The following is a 21178-nucleotide window of genomic DNA, read 5'->3' on the forward strand; positions in this document are numbered from 1 at the left end:
CCTCAGGACATCCTCACCATCTAGTAGTTTACTGCCAGCCTCTGAACTACTTTTTTTTTTTTTTCCCCTCCTTTACCTTCCAAAGTACAACTCAGTTTAGATCTAACGGAGTTCTCAATTAGTTACTGGTTTCTTTCCTTTCCCCTTGCTCTGTAAGTAACATGTTCATTGCCACTATACCAGAAAAACTTCCATTTTTTTCACTGCTACTCGAGCTGCCATTTACAATATATTGCCAGCAAACTCCCCCTCCTCCAATGCAATACTATAACTAACAGCCATGCGTTGAATCATTCATCATTTAAAAAAACCCAAAGACAGTGGTGATAGGAACTCATCATGGTTTCATCCCAACGCCCACTAGAGCACTCATTCACGTACACAAGAATAGATCGATTCTTCTTTTTGTTGAAGTACCATAACGCATCAAGATTTTCTGGTGAAATTCAACCTGGATTGGCTGGTCTTCCTCTGAAACACGGCAAGTGCACAGCAAATGAGAAAACTAAATAGCTACGGCGGGCACAAAGCAGAGGCAGAGAGCAAGCACGGGTAATCCTGAACACTTGTACTGAGCACCGGCATCGCACAGAACTCAGACAGTACAGGCTTGTACTGCTTTCAATATTCCATTTCACAAAGCCTTACACCAGCACACAAGTGGCTTTCTAGACACCCCCCAAAACTAGAAAAAAGAAAAAAGAGACAGTGTGAACTCTATCCTACTTGAGCAACTGCCATCTCATCAAGCGGCTTTGTTGAATCGGGCTGCTTGCAAGGTCTGCAGCAGGGAACCCATTTTGTTATGCCTACCACAAAAAAATAACTTTTACTCTTTTTTTACATACAGTAAATCATTTTAAAGAAAACAGAAGTTCTGGATAAAAGCCGTTCCTTGAGCTTGCATTAAGCAGCCAGCAGCGTGAGCATTCCTGCTCCCTCCGACAGCACTTGTGAAACACTGAAGAGGCAGTTCATTAGGAGCCAGATTATTTTTAAAAGTTGGTTAATTTTTGAGAGCAACTCACTTCAATTAATTTGCCTGCGCTTGACAAAGGAGGTATCAGTACAAGAAGGAGAACAGGTTGTTTTTAGAACCCAGCTCCAAGGTAGCACACTCGCTAGGGGGGATAGTTCCAGGGGTATAGCTGTCACCAGAATATTTTTAGTTAAAGCAGGATATACTGTAACTGGAATTGGACCAGCAATAGTGACAGTGGACTAGCTAAAGAACAGCTAAAAGGTAAACACCTGCTGTGGTTGTCATCTGCAAGGCCTATTCGCAGTCACACCTGCTCTGCCCCCGCTGCCCGTCCACAGGAACAGAACACCTACGAATTAAAGAATTCGGCCACATCTCCAGGAGCCTTGTTCTCAGCAGGGCCCCACACTGTGATTGAACACCACCAAAGCCTGGGGCCTGCGTGACCCAGCACAAACACCACTACCGTAGATCGCCCATCTCAGGCGCAGGACATCGGAACAGAAAAAGGCCGGCACCGTGGCCGGGCCCTTCAGGCTGCAGCTTTTCAGAAGAGAGCGGGTAAAAGCAATAAACCCAGAGGCAACCATAGTAGGGTTTCATGTCATTAGAGGTCTTAATGAAAAACATCCATAATTATAACTGAAAAGCACTTTACCTTTTCTCAACTTCCAGGCAGCCACAATCTCCATGTACTTCATGATTTAGATGGCGAAAGCAGAAGAAATTCCACCAGACATACCCATTTAAGGTACACACAGTCCTTCCCTTCTGGCTTTCCAAAACTCTTAGTTCAGTAAGAACACCCACACCACGCTGTCTTATTTCACACAACCAGTAATAACCAGAAGACATTTTCCCCTCGTTTATATACATGTGTTCACCTTTCCTACTTGGGAGCGCAACGTGTGCCTGCAGAGGAATGGACTGACAGGAGTGCTGCCACGGTGCCGATCAACCCAGCCGCCAGCCCAGCGCTACCTGCACAAGGGCTGTACTTCACTTCTCCTTATCTTGTAAAAGTGGGGAAAAAGCAATCAAAACCCCAGCTCCACACTGGATGTACCTTCAGGGAAAGACAGCAACTTGTGCACTGACACAGAGCGTGCTCAGCAGAGACCAGGGCACGAGAGAAGTACTTCTGCCGAGCTTCCAGTAACAGGTAAGGGCATTCAGGAGAGGAATGTCACTTCATGTCCCAGGGTTCTCCAGGCAGCGCCTGCATCTGCATGCAGTGACGCACGGTGCAGCCTCAGCCATGATGATACTCACAGCATCAGTCCCCATATGCAAGTAAAAACAAAATAGTAATAAATAATAATAATAATTGTGCAGTATGTTGCATAACTAAGATTAATTACATTGTCATTTGCATTATTTAATTACATGGAAGAATATGAATTGATTAAAACATTACATTTACGAAGCTGAGAGGGAACTAGAAGGAAATAAATGTAAAATAATAACGTATATACTACAATGCAGTACACGTCAGGTGGTAAATGTATGTGCCAATGCACTGGATGGCAACAAGACTGTAAGGTGCCTGTCAGAGTTAAGCACCAAAACTCACACTAAATTCACAAAACCCCAGTTTGCAATATCTATTCGCCATCAGCACCTATCAAAGACCTGTCATTTTACAGGGCAAAATATAAAACAGGTTATTAAAAAACTACTTCTACCTACAGTGACTAGCCACTTACATCCACCTCAACTAAAACTTCGTGGATGAAATTCAACACGTTTAACCATCGCCTCCGGCTGCTCACAGCTGCTATTTCATTCTGCATTCTAGTATTCTTTGTGTCACTAATCACAATTCCATAAATTCCTCAACTCAAACATCTATCATTAGTTACTATCAACATGATTTCATAAGCCAGAAAACTTCAAAAAAGCAAAATTGAAAGCACTGAGTTTTCTTTCTTGTTTCAGTCTTCAGAAGAAAAATGCTCGTGTCTCCAGTGCTCTACACTGGCAAGAGACTTTCCTCGGATTTAATCAGGCAAGAAGTGGCTTTCAGACCCTGCCAGCCTACAGGCAGTGTTTTATGCTGGTGAGGTTGATGAAAAATGCTCAGAAAACCCACGGAGATGCAGAGCACAATGCACACCCTGTAGTTAATCTTTCCCAGTTCCGTGGTGAAGTTACTGCTCTGCCCCAGCATTAAGCCCCACACGGCTCTACCCAAGAGGCACATCAGTTGCGGGAGCCCTAACTTGGCAATTCTAACATGTTTTCAAATGACTTTAGATTAACTCCTTCCAAGGTGTGTAACCATCTAAGATATTTAGCAGTCACTTGACCCTCCCTCTCCCACAAAAAGCATTACATTAATTACTGAAGAGAGACAAAGACCCCACGGGTTTGCCCGCAAGGGAGAAGCGCGGGTTGGGAACGACACGCAGGATCCTCCCGGGTCATGGAAGGCAGGGTGCCACGAGCGTGTCAAACCCCTCAGGCCGTGCCCACGGGTCTTTGGTTGCTGACGCCTTCTTTCCTTTCTCCGAGAGCAGCAAACACACAGTGCAGCCCCTAAGTCAACCCTGCCCAAACCTCTGAATCCCAAGGCGTTTTCCTCTGCTCTCAGATGTTTATTTTACAAAGCAGGGCCTATCTCCCTGCACGTTTCCAAAGACAGAGCCCTCCCATGGCGCGGAGCTGCCCGAGCGCGGCGCTCCCGTGCCTGGCTCACGCCGTCCTTGCCGCCGCACACCCACTGCCCGGTGGCACTCGCCACGCGGGAGGGATGGTGGCCCAGCAGGATCCCACAGCGCCGGGCCGCCCTCCACCCGCGCGTCCCCTGGGCAGCCCAGGGAAGCCCCACCCTGACCCCGCACCTAAAAGGACCGGAGCAGGGGAAGCGGGGGGATTTGAGGGGACCTCCTGTCCCAGACACGGAGAGGACACTCAGGAGTGGAAGCGTGGCACTCAGCTGTCCCCTCTTCCCCCAGCAGCACTGCTGGCTGCATCGAGGGGGCTGCACCCACCGAGACGAGCCTGGGCACCGCCACCTTGGTTATTTCATCCTTGGCCACCTCTGCTGATCGTGGTCTCGGCCACCGCCCCGCAGGCGGCACCCGCGGCCTTCGCGGATTCAACCATTCAGCCCGTGGCTGCGTGCGAAAAGTCACACCGTCACCAAAATCAACTTGGAAGAGATTTGTGATCTCGTGGAAATTATTTACGGGAGAGGGAAACGACGGAGTGTCGGGGTCTACGCCCACACCACGAGGAGGAGACACACAGAGACAGGATTAGTTACTGCTGGTTTTCAGGGATCCGGAACTCGCACTACACAGGAAAAAGCTCTGTGTACAGTTCCAGCATCCATAAATTCTCCTTATCCTCTTGCTCAGGTCAAACACTACATGCTTCTCCTCAGCCACCCCAAATGAGAATTTAATCATCTAGTCCATGCTGCTCCTCACCAGAGCTGTTAGTGGCATAGTTACTACCCAACGGACTCTCGACAGCCGTGTCAGCGATACTATCTATAGCAACTTCTGTCGTACTTCAGACTCAAGCAGCATGAAATGTTAGTATCTCAGCAAGGTATGCAAGGCCCCTAAAACAAACAGAAAAATTAAACTGGCACTTCAGCCAACGAAGAAAACTTTCTGAAAGCTTGCCAACACGGCAACACAAGCATTTCACCAAGCTTATAATATATGATGCTGTCAGCCTGAACTTCTACTAAAGAACCGTTTAAAACAAAGTTAAAAACATTAGTTGGGGATATGTTTTTAACTCTGTGGTTTTATGGAAATCCTACTGACTCGAGACCAATTTATTTAAATATTTAAGGGCCACATCAATAGAACTCAGTTCAAATTTCACTTAGTTTTAATTTCATGCTTTTTGAAAGATAAAAGATTGTTTTTACAATTTATCAATTCCTAAGCAAATTTAGCAGTTCCTTTGAACATGACATCTCAAATATTTACAGCAGTTCTGTGAGAGGTACATCCGAAAGAGATACCACAATGCTGGGGGTTCAGCGCCAAGTTCCCAGCGTATCCTTGAATGAATCAAAGGAACAGAAGATCCCCGCTTCTCAGATTACTTCTGTGAATTTGCTACAGAGCTTCAATATTTATATAAAGTTCCTTTTAATGAGCAGATTCAATATTCCAATGACTAGCTTTTTTTCAAAAGAAGGGGTAAAAACTAAAGCTCTGAAAATGATGCCGAAACAAAATCCAGTTAATTAAATATACCAAGTACATCGAAAAGCTGCAATCGTACGAAAAGGCCAAATTAAACGAGATCTAGAAAAAGCAAAGCTAGCACATAAATATGGCAATTCAAGTGTTAGTATTTGCAACAGAAATCTGGTTTCTCTGTACCTCAGCCCCATCCCTTTAGCACCTGCTCCTCCTCTCTCTCATTTTGGCCCTGCAGCATCCCAGCACCCCCGCAGGCCCAGCTACCTGCCAGCTGCTGCTGCTCACGGCCACCACCAAAGGCTGTGCTTCAACAGAGCCAGTTTGGGGAAAGAAAATCAAAAAGCTTTGTCTTACCATATTCCGCCCGCAGCTACCAAAGGAACAGTGGTTGCAAATTTCACCAAAAAAATTAAAGGTGATTAAACTTTTAATTGCTGCTTTCATGCAGTTTCAAGCTAGATACGCAAGCTAATGAACATCTGTAAGCATCATGGAAGAAATACAGGGAAATCCACAGACAGGCTCATTTAGTCATTAAGAAATTAGTCATTTCAATAAAAGCTAAATTGGATACCACCGATTTCAAACTGGCAAAAAACTTCTAAGCAGACTGGAGCATTTGCAGTAAAGAATTTTCTCACGCTTAGGCTTGAGATAGCAAGAACACCAAACATGAACTAACCTTCAGGAAAAGAAATCATTAACACTTTCTGGTTCGTTTTGGCTTCAGAACCAGCTCCTCCCCCAATTGCTACCTGGCTTGATTCTTTAAGTCCTTGCACAGCAAGTCTAGACTTGGCAAAAAGCTAATCCTACGCCCGTGACTAATTCTTTCAAAACAAAAGACTTGAGAACATACAAAGTGGCTGTACCTGTATCTTTCCATTAGACCATTTAAAACCAGTTTTCTTGTTTAACAACTGTAACTTTGGCCAAAGACCAGTGCAGACGATGGTCTGTACGCCCCATCTTTTGATGCCCAGATGAACAAGGAAGCATTCACACGAAGACGGAGATCATCTCTCTTCCCTCTCAGGTCCCCAGTTTAACATTCAAGGTGGGTTAAGGCTCAATGGGAATGAAAGCCTGGACTTGCTCCAGCCTAACAGAAATGCACTCAGGCAACAGAGTTCACTCTAAAGCTTTTCCTACGTTAGTACTTGGTGCTAGCCTTCTCATGGCACGAGCTGAGCGGGAGAAAATGCTCCGATTGCCTTTCTCTGGAAAAGGTGCCACCCTTCGGACCCGCAGCGGTGGCACCGGGGGGTTCGAGGCTCAGAGGATCTGCAGGCTGGCTACCAAGTCAGCCTCCCGACACCTGGCCCAGCAGGGAAAGCAGAGCTTTGCCGAACCAGACAGCAGTGCCGCTGGCTTTGGGTCCTGCCTGCACTACGTGGGGCACCGGGGGGGCAGCTGGAGCCGTGCTCAGCAGGGCCAAGCGCCGCCCAAGCGAGCTGCTCCTGGCAGAGCTACGGCAGACGGCGACTCGGGAACGGCTGCCTGCGGCGGGAGAGGGCGCGAACAGCCTCGGCTCTGGGCAGCAGCTCCCCTGCCAACACACAGTCCAGAATCTGCACCGGTTGTCAGCAAGTAACAGGATCTCTCCTCACGTTTAGGAGCGATCAGTTGCACTCTGCGAAGCTTATTCTGTTTAAACACATAGAACAGGCAATGCGGAACACCCACCTGGCTCCGAAGATGTCTTTTTTCGCTAGGTCAATGCCAGAAACCACCTTTACCCTGAGGATACGAGACTCCTCCTGCCAATAAAAAAGAAAACAGGTTTAATGTTTATTCTGTAATTAATTTGGAAGATCAGCAGTTCATAAGAGCTTAAGCTGTGAATGAACTCTTAGCCTTCAGGTAGCAGGAGTCTGCTAGGAATGAGTAAAACCAGAATAAGAGTAAGTAACAGTAGTAATGTCATAGCAATAATAATGTAAAAATAATAGTAATAAAAGTAGAAGACAATTTGTTGAACAAGGCCATTCCAAATCCTAAATGGTCCATATGCCACAGAAATTCCTTCTGCTTAGACTCTAAAGCTGTTTCCTCAAACACAAGGGAAAATATTTGTAATATTTTTGCCCAGTAATGCTAATATCTCTTGGTCAGAGAGAGGTCTGTGGTTTAAAAAAAAAAAAAAAGGGTGCAAGGTTAAAAATAAATCCTTCAAATTACATTTTTCAAACCTGTCTCACAGCCTTGGTGTATACAGAGCCAAAACCAATCTCGGTGACGCACGGCAGTCTCCAAAGATGCGTGTCACCAAGACATCAACCTGGTGCTCAGTTTATCACTCCCATGCGTTAAGCTCCTGAGGAGCACTGGTATAAACAGTATTTTTTACTTCATTCTTTTCACCCTGTTTGACCAGTTTATTTTTGCTACACAAAGAGGCCACCAAAACACGATCTGGAAAGGGTCCTACAGGAACAGGTTCTGCAGTCACCCGTATCAGTTCTACCTCTCTCTCCTCTGATAAGCCCTCCAGGACTGCAAGATACAAGATTCAATTACAGTAACTTGAGACTCTGTTCCTTGAAGCTTGTTCAGAAAACAATAACATTTCCCCACAGGTTTACCCTGGCATGACCATACTACACCGAGTCTATTTGCTTTAGATAGCTAAGAGCGAGACGCAGATTTGTTAGCTGTATGGGAGATTTTGGAGATTATTGGGAAGGTCAGAAACACTCCCGAACCTGTCCCGTCTAATACCATTCCTCTGGGAGGAGTCGGAAACAGATCACTGCAGAGAAAGAAAAACAAAAGTCTCACTGAACCTGTCTGCAGGGCGAGTTTCATCCTGACACACACCCTGTGTAGTAACCCTGCTGCATTAAAAGCTTGAGGATTTAAATCCTTTCTGAAAATTGGTCTGTTGGTGTTCTTTCCAGCAGCACTTAACACCGTCCAAAGCAGTTTCTAATTAAGCTGACGGGATTCCTTCCAGAAGAGCCTAAAGCTCACCAGAGAGGTGAACAAAACAATATGGGAAAAACAATTCAATGGACTTGGTGGACACTGAACTTAGTTTTCATGTGTCAACTTTTTTCCATCTGTTAATGTCAATACAACATGCCTGCTCTTCTAGAGCAGTTTTAATAGATAAAAGGCAAAGAACTTGCAAATTGTGATCAAGAAAATTCCTTCATTAAGAGGTGACAGTAGGGAAAAAACAAGTCAGAAATGCAGAATATTCTGACCTTACTGAAGGAGAACTGGAGGATAAGAAGCTTTAATACCAAGCAGAGAGGGATTTCTGATGGTTACTATATTATCAGTGCTACTCGGATTTCCTCACACAAAGTCCAAGATCAACTTTGCTAGAGTGGCATCTTATTTCTGCACTAAAATCATCTCTGTGTATTAACTGAATCAAAAAAATAGTATTAAAAAAAATAAATCACAGAGCAGGAGGAAGTCCAAGTACTGGAGGATCCCTAGTTGAGACCCAGAAGATGATGCTCCAGACTATCTAAACTGACAGATTCCCAAAAGCATATCTGAAGTTTCACTTCCTAAATCCGAGCACACCAGAAGATATGACCCTGCCCCGCTGCTGCATGCAGGCTCTCAGCCTCTGCTGAAGATTCCATTTTACCAGCACAAGCAGTGCTTCTGCAAACGTCTGTTCCAATTTCCATATGCATGAAATGCATGCAATATTTTAAGAAATAATTAAAGCACCTCAATTAGTAACAAAGCCTTGCCTAACTACCTGCATTTTTTTCCCTTCCGACAGCAAGATACTTACTCTGATAACACCTGTTGTATACAAGGAGCAAAGCGAACCTTGGATGGTGGCAAATTCTTCTGCAGAGCATGACATTTAATCTATAGTACCCTGAACCCCATGAGTAGCTGTTCAGACAGCTTGTCTGTAAAATAATCCTCTCGTAATGCACTAACTTCTCTTATCTGTATCATTTTGTCTGAAAGCATTCACAGAAGCAGCTGACGCCACAGGTGCGTTCCTGTGCATGCACGTGCACACAAAGCTCAGTAAAAGACTATCACAGCTCCTGGGACAGCCAAGCCCCAGCGACACAGCCGAGGGGTTCCCGGGCGGAGCTCGCTCGGGCAGCGGCGGGTTCCTGCAGCAGCTCCCACCCCCCGGGCTGTGCCCTGGCCAGCGCCTCCAAGTTGTACCCTCTGCTATCCCGGGCTGGGAACCACCACACTGAGGGGCTGAAAAAAAATAAGGGCTTCGTATTCTTATGCTTGCTCTTTCTGTCCCAATTTCTTCATTTACCTCCAAGTACGCTGTGTCTAGGTAGAGAGAGGAGTTAAATTTCCACAGCAAGAGAGGTAATCTCACCTCATTGTCCACCAAAAATCTGATAAAGGCTTGCTTGGCTACGCACAGCAGAGACTCCAAACAGCATCAATTACCTGACACAGGTTTCCTCCCACCCTGCTCTGCAAAGGCTGTACGAGGAAAGAAAACCAGGATTTTGGTTGGTTTTTCCTGTATTCCCAGGGCACAATGACAGAGAGCAGCCAAGGCCACTAAATGTAGAAGAATTCTGAGTGAGCAGACCCAGGATCCAAACCCCAAATGAAGTGATCCCTTCACAGCTTTGAGCCTGAGCTGACCTTTAGTTAAGCAGCACTTATGCTGGTTGAGATTAAGGATGTGTTTACACATATATTTCTTTCAGGGGGAAGTGCCAACTCGAACAGCTCTCCCCTCCTGTTTATTCCATTCCCACCAAGGTTCTCCTGGACCTCGGTCAAAACCTGGAACCGAGGGAGCCTGCGAACGGCCCGTCAACAGAAGCCAAGGGGAGAGGAGGAAGAACAGAGAGCCAGAGACAAAGGGCAGGTCGAGGCGGGTGCTCCAAAGCCAGCACTGCTACGCGAAGACAGAGGCGGCACTGAGATCGGAAGCTTGAGGCTTCAGTCTACAACACTCATTAATATCCAGCTGATCTTCGGAAATGCTGACTTGCCTTTTTGTTTCTACTCCAAATAACTAGATTTCTGGGATGGGGAAGTCCTCATGTCCAAGCATAGAGAATGTCTGCCCTGAGCTCTGTGTCACCTGGACACATCCTCCAGATTAAATAACATTACAAAAAGCCAAAGACTTGACCATGACTCCAGAATTAGCTCCCTATAGTCTAGGGCTGCTTGCCAGCAGGGCCAACGCCTCTCGCCAGCCTGGGGCTGCTGCTCACGCTCCGCACCCGAGTCAGCAATCCAGCACAGCCCAGTCCAGGGCCACCTGTAAGCACCTGCGGGCCCCGACCGACCAGGTCCTGCAAAGCTGAGCTTGGGGGCAGGCAAACCCCGGGCACAAGCAGAGAAGGGGCTGAGGAAACCCGCCGGGAGGATGATGAAGGAGAAGCGGATGAAGGAGAAGTGCTGCAGAGCTGTGGTTCCTGGGGGATCCCACTCCTGGGGGACAGGGTCTGCAGTGAGGCTGAAGGGTACGTGGAGGGACACATGGCTGGAGTCCTCGTTTGCACAACGAGTGACTGGACACAGAGCAGCCTAACGAGGCTGACTGGAAGAGAGGCAGGGACGAGCCCGCTCTGCAGGGCCTTGGGTCAGGGAACTGGGCACACAAACTGCGGGAGCAAAGCTCCTCGGGAGGGACACACACGGTTTTACTGTCACCCAGCACCCTGACCTGAGACCAGGCAATCCAGCCAGAAGAGGGAAGGGGGGCCTGCTCCCACACCCCCCAGCCAAACCACCAAACACACCCTTCCTCAAGCATCAGAGACACTGGGCAGGTCCCTCACCACAGCAAGATCAATTTTCTGTTGGACTTGAAAGAGGCACTTGCGTAATTAGCCCGTGCACATCTTAAAAATGAAACAGATGCCACAAGACCATACTGTAATCCTGAGTTCTTTACAGATCAATGACTTTAGGTATCACACGAACTGACAGGCTGCTGAGCAGAAAGACAACCTTAAACTGTCTGGACAACAACCCGATACACACAAACCCAGCAGAGCACAGCTTACGGGCAGGTAAATATCCTGGCTGAACGACTTTCAGGAGTATTCAGTCACCTGACAGATTCTCACAGAGCAGTTTTCCCAACACAAAACAGACCTGCATTTTCTGGCAGCTGTATCTATCATCCCCTTGAGCCCCCGGAGCGAAGAGGCAATGGCTTACCTGCCCGAAGGCGGTTGGGCTCAGGACACCGCCGGGGGACGCCCCTCCCTGTGCAGCCAAGCAGCCAGCCCCCCCTCACCCAACACCCCCCATCTTTCCAGCAGCACCCCGGCAGTGGGGGGTACAGTAAGGGAGGGCAAGGCCGGGGAGGCCGAGGCCGCCTGACAGAAACACCGTCCTTACCGAGGGACTCCACCTGCTGCTCGAGCTGCCCTTCCCAGCTCCCTCTACAGAGGAGGCAGCACTGTGAGAGCGCTCCAGAAAGCACCCTGACCCGCCCCAACCGACCCCGAGTCAGTTAACACTTGGTGCTCCAAGGGCGTATTCAAGGCCGCGTGTCTCCACGGCTTCGCTCCGCACCGACAGGCAGCGACTACCACCCCGGTGACATGGTCACACGTGTCCGGCAGCGTCTGCACTGAAATTCGGAACAAATATGGGAATATTTGAAATCAACAAGGTATGTTTTACTCTCTCCACTTCCCTGATAGCACGGGCGGGAACTTCTGACCAGGATTGCTTCCTCTTTTGTAGTTAGCAATGACAGAACTGGTGCTTAGATGATTTAAAGGGTACGACACTGACAGCGGTTAACAGCAGCAACTGATCTGCTGCATCCACCTCTCAATCACTTCTGTAATCTTGCTAAGTGGATATATAAAAGGCACTCTTCTGGTTCTGCTCAGAGCTGAAAATATATATCAAAGAGAAATACTCATCCGGCGGTAAGATGACACTGTGTCCACCCTCTGCAATTCCTGCATTGCCTGAAACAACTAGTGTTAGCCACCAACAAATGGCAAACTAGACGAGATGGACACTTAACTCTGGCACTTTTGTGTTCCACTGAAAACTGTTCATTTTGAAGAGCACACACCCTAAGCTGCATTTTGAAATACACCGTTTGAAAAAGCAGCTAATCTCACCCCGCAGAGGAATTTTTCTATCGTTTTGAGCCCTGCCTGGAAGGGTCTCCCGGCGACGCCAGGCGCTGCTGCTCCCTGGTCCCTCCGAGCTGCGGCTGCCAGGGCCGGGCCGTGCTGCTCCTCCACCGCAGGTCTGACCCGAAATCGCCTTCCTCCCTCGCTCCGCTCCTTCAGCTCCAACGCAGAACACCTCTGGGCATGCAGAGCTGCATTGTTCAGAGGGCTTTGAACAAAAAAGGTTGCAACACTGCTGCTAGAAACCCAAAGCGGTGCGCGCACACCGGGACGGCCGCTGCTGGCTGGCTGCTAGCGGTGAAGCAGTAAAATACTCACATTTATGAAGCCTCGCTTGTCAAAGGTATTTACGGCTCCTCTCCCTCTGTCCTCGCCCCTCCAACCCTGACCTACCCCACCCACTGCAGCAGGGGCACCGTGAAGTGCCCGGTTAGGTATTAATGTGGAGTTCCACCGCTAACCACATTCACGCTTGCTTCGGCTTTGTCCAATGATTAACATCAAGTTTATGTATTCTTGCCTCCCCGAAAAATGTCAGAGGTTACAGAGGTTTCTTCCCTGCTGAAGGATAACCTTTACACAGGTTGTGTTTTCTCATCTGTAGTTCACATTGCCATTTCAGAAGGCTTAGCTAATTTAGGTGGAACCAAGCTATGAAACTTAAAGCCAATCATGCAGCAAAAACCATACGTGACCAACAATGAACAAACCCCAATTCACCTCAGAAAACAGGGAAGGGAATACAGATGCATTTACGGATTCAGGAGACTTCTGTATGTAGATTTATGTGTACGATCCACGTTTTTTAACTCACTTTTAAATAAGCAACGCGTTCACTTCCTCCAAGTGCTCTGAAAAGCAGAGTCATTTCTAATGCCTATTAAAGCATTCCACATAAAGTAAACATTAAAAATTCCTCCTGCCCTTGGATTAATAAAAAACCCAGGAGCTGGGAAGTTTAGTTAAGAGTTATTTTAGGGAAGAGTTATGGCAGCAACATGGAAAGAACATGGGCCCTGAGCTGTGTGCTTCTTCCCCACGGGTGAGGACGTAACGCCACCCCTCAGCCTCGTCCCTCCGGAGAATAATCCAGAACCAGTGGCTTAGTCCAGACCAGCTGAACCAAAATGGGCGTGCTATAAAAACCAACCCAGAAAAGTTGTGGAATACGCATCTGTATGTTCTAAATACACGTCAAAAGAAATGCACAGCAGTGCCCAGTCAGCGTCAGAAGGAAAGCTGTAGATGTCGACTTCTAGAGGACAGAAAACCCCGTGATGCATTTAGAGTAGGCGATAGAGAACAGCACTGAAATAACAATCGATACGGGTATAAAATTAGAAGCTTGGCTCTTTTAAACGAGCAGATGAGTGTGAAAGGCGCAACGTTTGGATCGATGAAACCAATATTTGAACAGATGCCACGCAGAGCAGAGAAGATTAAACATTTGACATGTTCCTCCACAGCTACCTCGCAACAGGTGTATGAACCCATCCCGCAGCCAAACCCCTCAGGACGGACACGTCCGCTCTGGTCCTTCCCGAGGCGCAGCGAGGCGCGGGCGGCCCTGCCCGCACCCATGCGGGAGGCACCGGGAGCCCAACTTACCGCGGGGAGCCCAGCCGCCCGGCGCCGGCCGCCCCGAGCGCGGGCCCGAGGCAGCGCCGCCGCTCCCGGCTGCCCCGGCGAAAGCGCCGCTGACGGAGGCAATAAATGGCCATCGCCAGGGCAACGAGGGGAAAGGACAGCGATCTAGGGTTTCACCTGAAGAAAGCTGAACCGCGACGGGGGAGTGTTGGGTTGGTTTTGTTTTGGGGTTGGTTTTTTTTTTTCTTCTCTCTGTGTAGAGGCATTTTTGATTTCAAACCAAGATAGGCATCGGCGAGGTAAATTTCCACTGACTGGAAGGAGAGAAACCAGATCGCACCGGAAAGTTACCTGCGCACAGAGACTCTGTGAGCCTCGTTTCATCCCCTGAGCACCTCCTCTCTTATTTTTATTTTACCTGAAAGTTTGCAAAACATACCAAAATGGAAAAGACAACAGATCTTTAACTCTGCGTTCTGGTTACAAAACACATCAGAATGGAAAAGACAAGAAATCTTTAACCCAATGCTTTAACTGCTGACGCTTCTGCTATCCTGAATGAAAAAACACACAGAGCCCCTGGTGTGCTGGACTTCATCAAAACACAGTCACCCAGACGAACTGCTCTTAAATCTCCCCATTATTGTGAAAAATCAACTAGAATTTGCATTTTCAAAATAAAATAGAGTATTTTAAAAAAAGGGTAGAACTGTTTTCTAGAGCCAGCCTAACAACGTTAGGCTACTCCTAAACCTTTCAGCAACTGAAAATGCAGAAGACAAGTTAGACTGAAGAAGAGTCATGCTGATTCTCACTTCGATTTGTGGTTAGATTAAATCACCCCCCATTAGGGCCGAGCGAGAGGAGCCGCACTCACAGGGTCACCAGGCAATCCCCCTCTGGGCCCACCGCAGCCGCCCACCCCGCGTCACACGGCGCCAGGGCCACCCAGGAGGGGACCCGCAGCGGGACGCCCCACCGGCACCCAGCGGGTGCAGGGGGACCCACGGCCTCTTGGGAGTGGGAGCGGCCCCCTCACCCGGCGCTCACCCTCTCCCACCATCACCCAGCCCCGGGAACGCTCCACTTCCACACTGACATCCCTGCCCACGTTTGAAGGCAAAACAACACAGCAGCGACTGCAGCTTGGAAGAGAGGCCGTGAGCCAAGCGAGGAGTCAGGGCACACGGCGGGGTACCACCATCCTCGCTGCCTCCCAGCAGCATGGCAGCTGGAGTGGGAAGGAGCTGGTTTGGCTTCTGGAGACACGGGGAGAAGAGCAGCACCCAAAGGGGACGGCTCCATTGCGGGGGACATCACAGGGAGCTTCTGAAGGCCACAGAACGTAAGTCTCAGTATAACTCCCGGGGTATCTTAATAATCTTGGAATTTTTCAGTGGCAATTTTGCAAAGAGCCTTTGATAAAATCTCAGTTCTGCAATGAAAACAAAAGCATGCACTATGGGTATGAACGACATCCCCACTCTCTGCAAAGTTCACCACAGGAGAACAAACTCAGAGTAAAGGTCACTACGTTACAACCACCTGGCTCAAGCACGGAAATTAAAGTCTCATTTCAGGTTGCTTCCTCACAAGCAACCTGGGAACCCAGCTCAGACCCTCCTCCCTTCAAGTGTCAACCACATCTCCCCTCACAAAGTCTGAGACTAAAACAAAGTGTGCCTTTTCTTCCCTGCAGAATTCTCAACCCTCACTGCAGACACAATATTTTTAAAAAAAAAAAATAAAAATGATCTTGTCTAAAGCAGATGTCAAAATGAGAGCAACCAAAGCGAGTGGCTTCAGGAGGGCGGAATGCCGTGCAGTTTGGGACAGGGGGGCCCTGCTGGCCTCGTGCAGCCGGCCCGTGGGCAGGACGGGGCACTCGTGGGGCTCGGGGACACGTCTCCGGACGGGGTGAGGACGTCCTGCATCACATGGCAGCAAAACCCGACACGGATCTGAGTTCTGAGGAAGCCAGAACTCTGCTGCTGAGCAAAACCTGACTTGTCATCATCACGCAGCGGTGCCCCGAGTCGAGGGGACCAGTTCTTTTGAATGCCAGCGCAAGCATGTACTGGTGGGTGTGCCGGAGCAGGGGGAGGCAGCGCTGGGGACACAGTCCCCCCCCGCAACGGGCAAGGCTGAAGGGCTGGGTTTAAGTTCACAGGACGGTTGTACAAAGCCAAGATCCCCAAGCGCAGCCACAGGCTGTGTCAGGCTGTGCTTAAAAGGCTCTGATTACCCCACAATGCTACAAAATGTATTGAATTACGTTTTCCTGAATATCTTACTAACACACACCAGAACAACCACATCAGGCAAACACCAGTAAGCATTAAGAGAACTACAGAGTTCTCCAAACTGTTATCTCATACAACAGAAATATATTGAATGTTTTACAACAATGATTCAAGTCCTACTTCTAGGACTTCAGACTTCTAGGAAGAGGCACTGTATCCATGTTTTCCTTGGCTAGACTGATGCAGCTGGGGGAAAAAACCGCCAGGCAAAATGTCAGAAAGGCACAGTTTGTCTTAGAGGGATGGTACCACAATGCTGCTCTTGCACGTGGACAAAACAGCGCACAGAAGTGAAGCGATCAGGTGAAAAACAACTTCTCAGGAGCAGCGTGTGGAGATCGAAGGCACACGCGCATCAGCGACAGGCCTCGGGACTCCCGGTCCAACACGGAAAGGACACTGCTGAGAATCAGGCTCAGATCACAGTACTGACCTCATGAAAAATCTGCTTACAGGATATTTTTACTGCGGGTTTTAAAAAAAGCATTCCAGGTGAATCGCCATCTATTTTTATAAAAATCAGTTGAACTCCATGCAGCCAGATATACGTGAGCAATTTTAGCAAGCACATTGAACCAGGTCACCTGTGGCCTGTAGAAATACCTAAGAGAATGCAAAAGAACTTTAAATTAATGGACTTGCTGTACTGCACAGGACTTTATTCTCCTTATTTAACATTTAGACCTATTTATATCACTCACTACAGGAATTCATCTCACCGACACGTTGTTTTCTGCACAACCTAATTCATTCAACTCTCCAGTAGTCTCACACAGGCTCTGCACAGATGTCCTCTAGATCCAGCTGCGCCAGCACAGAAAAAACCTCCTATCCAACAGGATGACACATGCCAATCAAAGCAAGCGAGGTCAGTTCCGTGAGACTCGCTCCCCAGCACTCAGAGACAGCACCTCTACCAAGGGGGCTGCGACCGCTCGCTGCTTGCCCCTCGCTCTGGGCTCAGACCCGGGGGTACTCGGCTCTCCACCTGAGCAGGCAGACACTGGTCTAAATACCTACTCCTGTCACTCAGACTGCACGGAGGAGTACCCCCGAGGAGCCTGCAACAGCAACAGGTCTGCCAAAAAAAGCACAACCATCGCTCCTATCTGCTTAATTTAGCAAAATCCTGTGGCAAGTATGTCAAAGGAAAAAAGTGTAGCATGAGAAAGGAGGGTATGTTTGCTGAATCATCCATACACGTCATAAATTTATGGTACAGGAAATTCTCTTTCTGAAAAAAACCTCAAACTGCTTTTTCCTGGACAAGCCAAGAGAAATACTTAATCTTTGGCGGTAGCAAAGAACAGGAAAAGCGTTTGTTATGTGTTGCTGTTAAAAATATGAACAAAGCTTTGACTAGGAGTTACTGGTGCATTCGTAGAAGTCTGTGACCTGGAAGTGACTCTCCTATATGGACTTAGTTTTAAAGGAAAAAGAGGAAAAAACCCCAAACAAACAAATAAAACAAAAACCAAAACCAAACCAACCCACCCAACCCTGTTCTAGCTAGCACTGAGATCATCTGCTTCCAAACTGAAAATTTAATACAGGTTTAAACAGAAAATTCACAAAGGAAAAACCTGACAGTAACTACTTTTCTTTCCCTTAGGGGATACAGAAACTCAGCTGATTTGTTAAAACCTCAAGCTTTTATTTAAACAAGTATCTAACATCCTGGTGTGCAAAAACAGCCCTTCAAAAACGAACTACCTTCGAATAAAGGAATGGTGTCTGCACATGCAGGATGATTACATTACACTGGCCCCGACATCGCAAAACCTTTGCCAGTCAGAGAGGGAAACAAGGCCAGCTGGTTTAATTTCAGATATTCATTATCCTCGGGTCAGTGTCTGGACAGATCTATTACTTTCCAGCACACAGAAGACAGTAGTACTTCAAAACTTATTAGTCAAAAGAGAAACACAAAAAAAATCCAATTCCCCAGTGAAAGTCTAACAATTTTGCCCAATAACAAAGCATGGTCTACACTCCCAATTAAGAGCCTGCAGTAAGAAGTCACAGAAGAGCACAACGGACTTGTTTTGAAAGTGTCTTTTCTAGCAGGACAGTGAGGTATTTACCTTTTGCTAAGCCAACCTCTGATACAGTTTAATTTTTATTCAAAAAAACGCAACCCACTACACACCCTGAAGTGCTGGTTTTTGACACGATGAAAACCACCAGGCCCTTAAAATTCAAACTTGTTTTAAAAGTGAAAAATCATGAATTATACTTAATACAATCCTCTCTGTTTTTCCTATGCAAAACGCCACACAGATGCAGGAGTCCGTGCACTTCAGGCTGCCCGTTCCGATAAAGCCCCGGGGATTTACCAGCGGCCTCCGCCAGGCCTCGCGCAGCCCAGCCGCCCGCCGCCGCCTCCCTGGCTCGCTCCCAACCCGCGGCCCACCGGGCCGCGAGAACCTTCTCCAGAGCTGCCCTCCTGCCCGGGCCCGGAGCTCGGCTCACCCTGCCCAGGTGCAGGGTGCGCGGCGCCCGTTGCTGAACTCCGCGAGGCTCCTGCTAGTCCCTGGCTCCAGCTTGCCCAGGTCCCTCTGAACGGCCGCACAACCCTCTGGTGCTTCAACCTCTCCTCCCAGTTTGTACCACCCCCACCTCAAAGCTTGTGGATGCACAGCAAACAGGACCCGGACACAAAGGGGAAGGCAGTGTTTTCAGATTTAAATAATAATAATACTACAAATGACAAGTTAGAGATGATTTGGAAACAGATAAAAGCAGAATCCCCAGAAAAACAGCCTCAAAGCAGTTGTGGTCAGGAATCAGGCAGGGAGGAGAACAGGTTTACAACTGCTGCGGTTAAGAAACAGGCAGACAGGAAAACATTAAGCTCAGGTTTTATTTGTAGGCAGTGACATGTGCAGGGCTCCGAGGAGATACACGCTGCCCTGCTGGACAAAGGGCAACTGCTGCCAGCAGGCTGCCAGAAGCTGTTCTGGAAAACGGCAGCTCTCGCTGCAGCTAGGAACGCTCACGGGGCAGCTGGAGCTGCGCTCTGCTACACCTCGCCCTTTGAAAGAGCCTCCAGCACCACCCAGAACGGCACCGGGCCCGAAGGACTTCCTAGTCACTCCACTGTCAGTCGTTGAAACTGAGCCTGAACATTCACAGTATCATCACACCACTACGACTGCTGCTGTTCCGAGAATCAAAACCACACTGAAGTTCACCAGACTGGTGAACGCAGCAAGATTAATTTATTGCAAAGCATCCAGGGAAAACCACAGGGTAATAAGGTCTGCTTCACAAACATCACCGCGTTTACGTCCAGAAAAAACCCACAAACTCTTAGCACGATTCTTTTGTAATTAGCTATTGTACACTGGAACGACTGCCTTGGGATGTACCCACGAACTCCTGGGGCATCTTACGACTATTTTAAATAAGGCCAGCTGGCACGAGTGTCACACACCCTCTGTGTGCAGGGCCGGGCCGAGGCGGGGATGCCCTGAGCAGCGCTGCAGCGTCGCAGGCCATCAGGTCCTAGCCCTAACTCAGACAAGTGTGGTTTCAGGGCTGTTTCATGGCCTTTTCGCAGGGCAGGGCAGACACATGTTCACCCACTCTCTGTCTGACAGGGGGTGATTTCCTACGCACACAGGAATATGTCATTAGATATACAAAAATCCAAGGAACTATACACACCTCTGTGCTTACACATGGGTATCTTGTTTTCCATGACCAAAATTTTGACTGCCTTTGGCATCCGACCAGACTTAAGACTCACACACTGTTTGCAAGACAAACCCAACAACAACAAAGTAACAGTTCAGAAAGGGGAATGTTGTTTTACCAGTCGAGAGGAGATCACTGATGTGCTTACAAAAGACATTACGATTTTGTTAGAGGCAGGTTTTGGTTTGGTGTGTATGGGTTTGATACGCTGCTGGTTTGGGGTCCTTTTACATTCACTGGGACTTAAGATCATGATCCTGCATTTCAACAGCTCCAAAGATCAGGCTTAAATATAGTTTTTCACAGTGGATGGCTGTATGAGAAGAGAACCTCTGAAAGATGCTCTTCCCTCATTGAGGAAATCAATCCAATTTCTGACAATGACTCGTTCCTTTTCTGGGAAAGGAGGAAGATGTTCAGTAGAACAAAACTTGAACTCACGTACACTTCTGTGAAGGTGACACAACCCTGATAGAGCCAATGCACACACACACACCCCACACCCCCAGCAATATTAGTTTGATCAGTGATACTCTGAAATACTTGCAGGAGCAGGAGAGCTTTGACCTGAGCCGGAGGTACAGCTCAAGGCCCGGCCCGTGCCCGCCGCAGCAGCAGCCCGTTGCTGGGAGCCGCCGGGCAGAGCTCAGCGCTCAGAGGCCTCGTTCCACGCAGAGCCGTGCTCGAGCCAGCCAGCGGCGACCCGGGGAGCAGGTACCCCCACCCGCTTCCCCACCACGGCTCCTCACGCTGGCCAGCAATTAACAGCGCTGACCTAACGAGGAGCCCTGCCCTCAGGGGCACGCGTGGCGTTACGCAGGCTCGTGCCAAGCGACCCCTGGACGCGGCACAACTGAAAACACCAGGCAGATGTGGCTATGGGCTGGTGAGAGGCGGGCAGCTCCGGGCCGAAAGGGGTTAAACGTCCTCACTTAAGAGCATGGTACCAGAGCAGTTCCTCAGAAACTCAGCCTAGAGTCATAACCGGTGCTGGAGATGCAGACATTTCATGAAAAGGAGGACTAAGGCTCAGATTAATGTATTTCAAGTATCTTCCTTAAGAGCCTCTCCAGTTAGTTTAAAAAGTTCTGAAGAATGGAATATTCAACAACTAAGCAGAACAAGCCAACAAACGTCGTAAGAAAACGATGCCATTTTAACTCACATTATGCTCATCATCGACCTCTATTTTATCCCTGCCATTTCACATGCTTCAAAATGCAACTTTAAAGCTTCTACCATTTCACCATGGCTTGAAAACAGCCTTTGGGAACATCCTTCCGACACGGCACAAGCACCAGGCTGCCAGCCGCTTTGCTGCAAACCAGACAAGAGGCAAGCGGGCAGCGTGCC

At 48.4% G+C, this 21178-nt stretch overlaps 1 protein-coding gene across 3 annotated transcripts in view; it reads right to left on the bottom strand.

Annotated features, from left to right (window-relative positions):
- Positions 1–21178, bottom strand: part of NEDD4L (NEDD4 like E3 ubiquitin protein ligase) — a 163559-nt gene that overhangs the window by 118004 nt on the left and 24377 nt on the right. For 2 of the 3 annotated variants that reach the window (XM_074931312.1, XM_074931313.1), the window contains exon 2: positions 6841–6914. In XM_074931312.1, the coding sequence (XP_074787413.1) occupies positions 6841–6914 (74 nt within the window). Of the gene's footprint in view, positions 1–6840; positions 6915–13844; positions 13881–21178 lie in introns of those variants that run through there. The other variant, XM_074931314.1, reaches the window with a different exon arrangement.

The sequence above is a fragment of the Athene noctua genome, chromosome Z, assembly GCF_965140245.1.
Source record: "Athene noctua chromosome Z, bAthNoc1.hap1.1, whole genome shotgun sequence".
Taxonomy (NCBI): domain Eukaryota; kingdom Metazoa; phylum Chordata; class Aves; order Strigiformes; family Strigidae; genus Athene; species Athene noctua.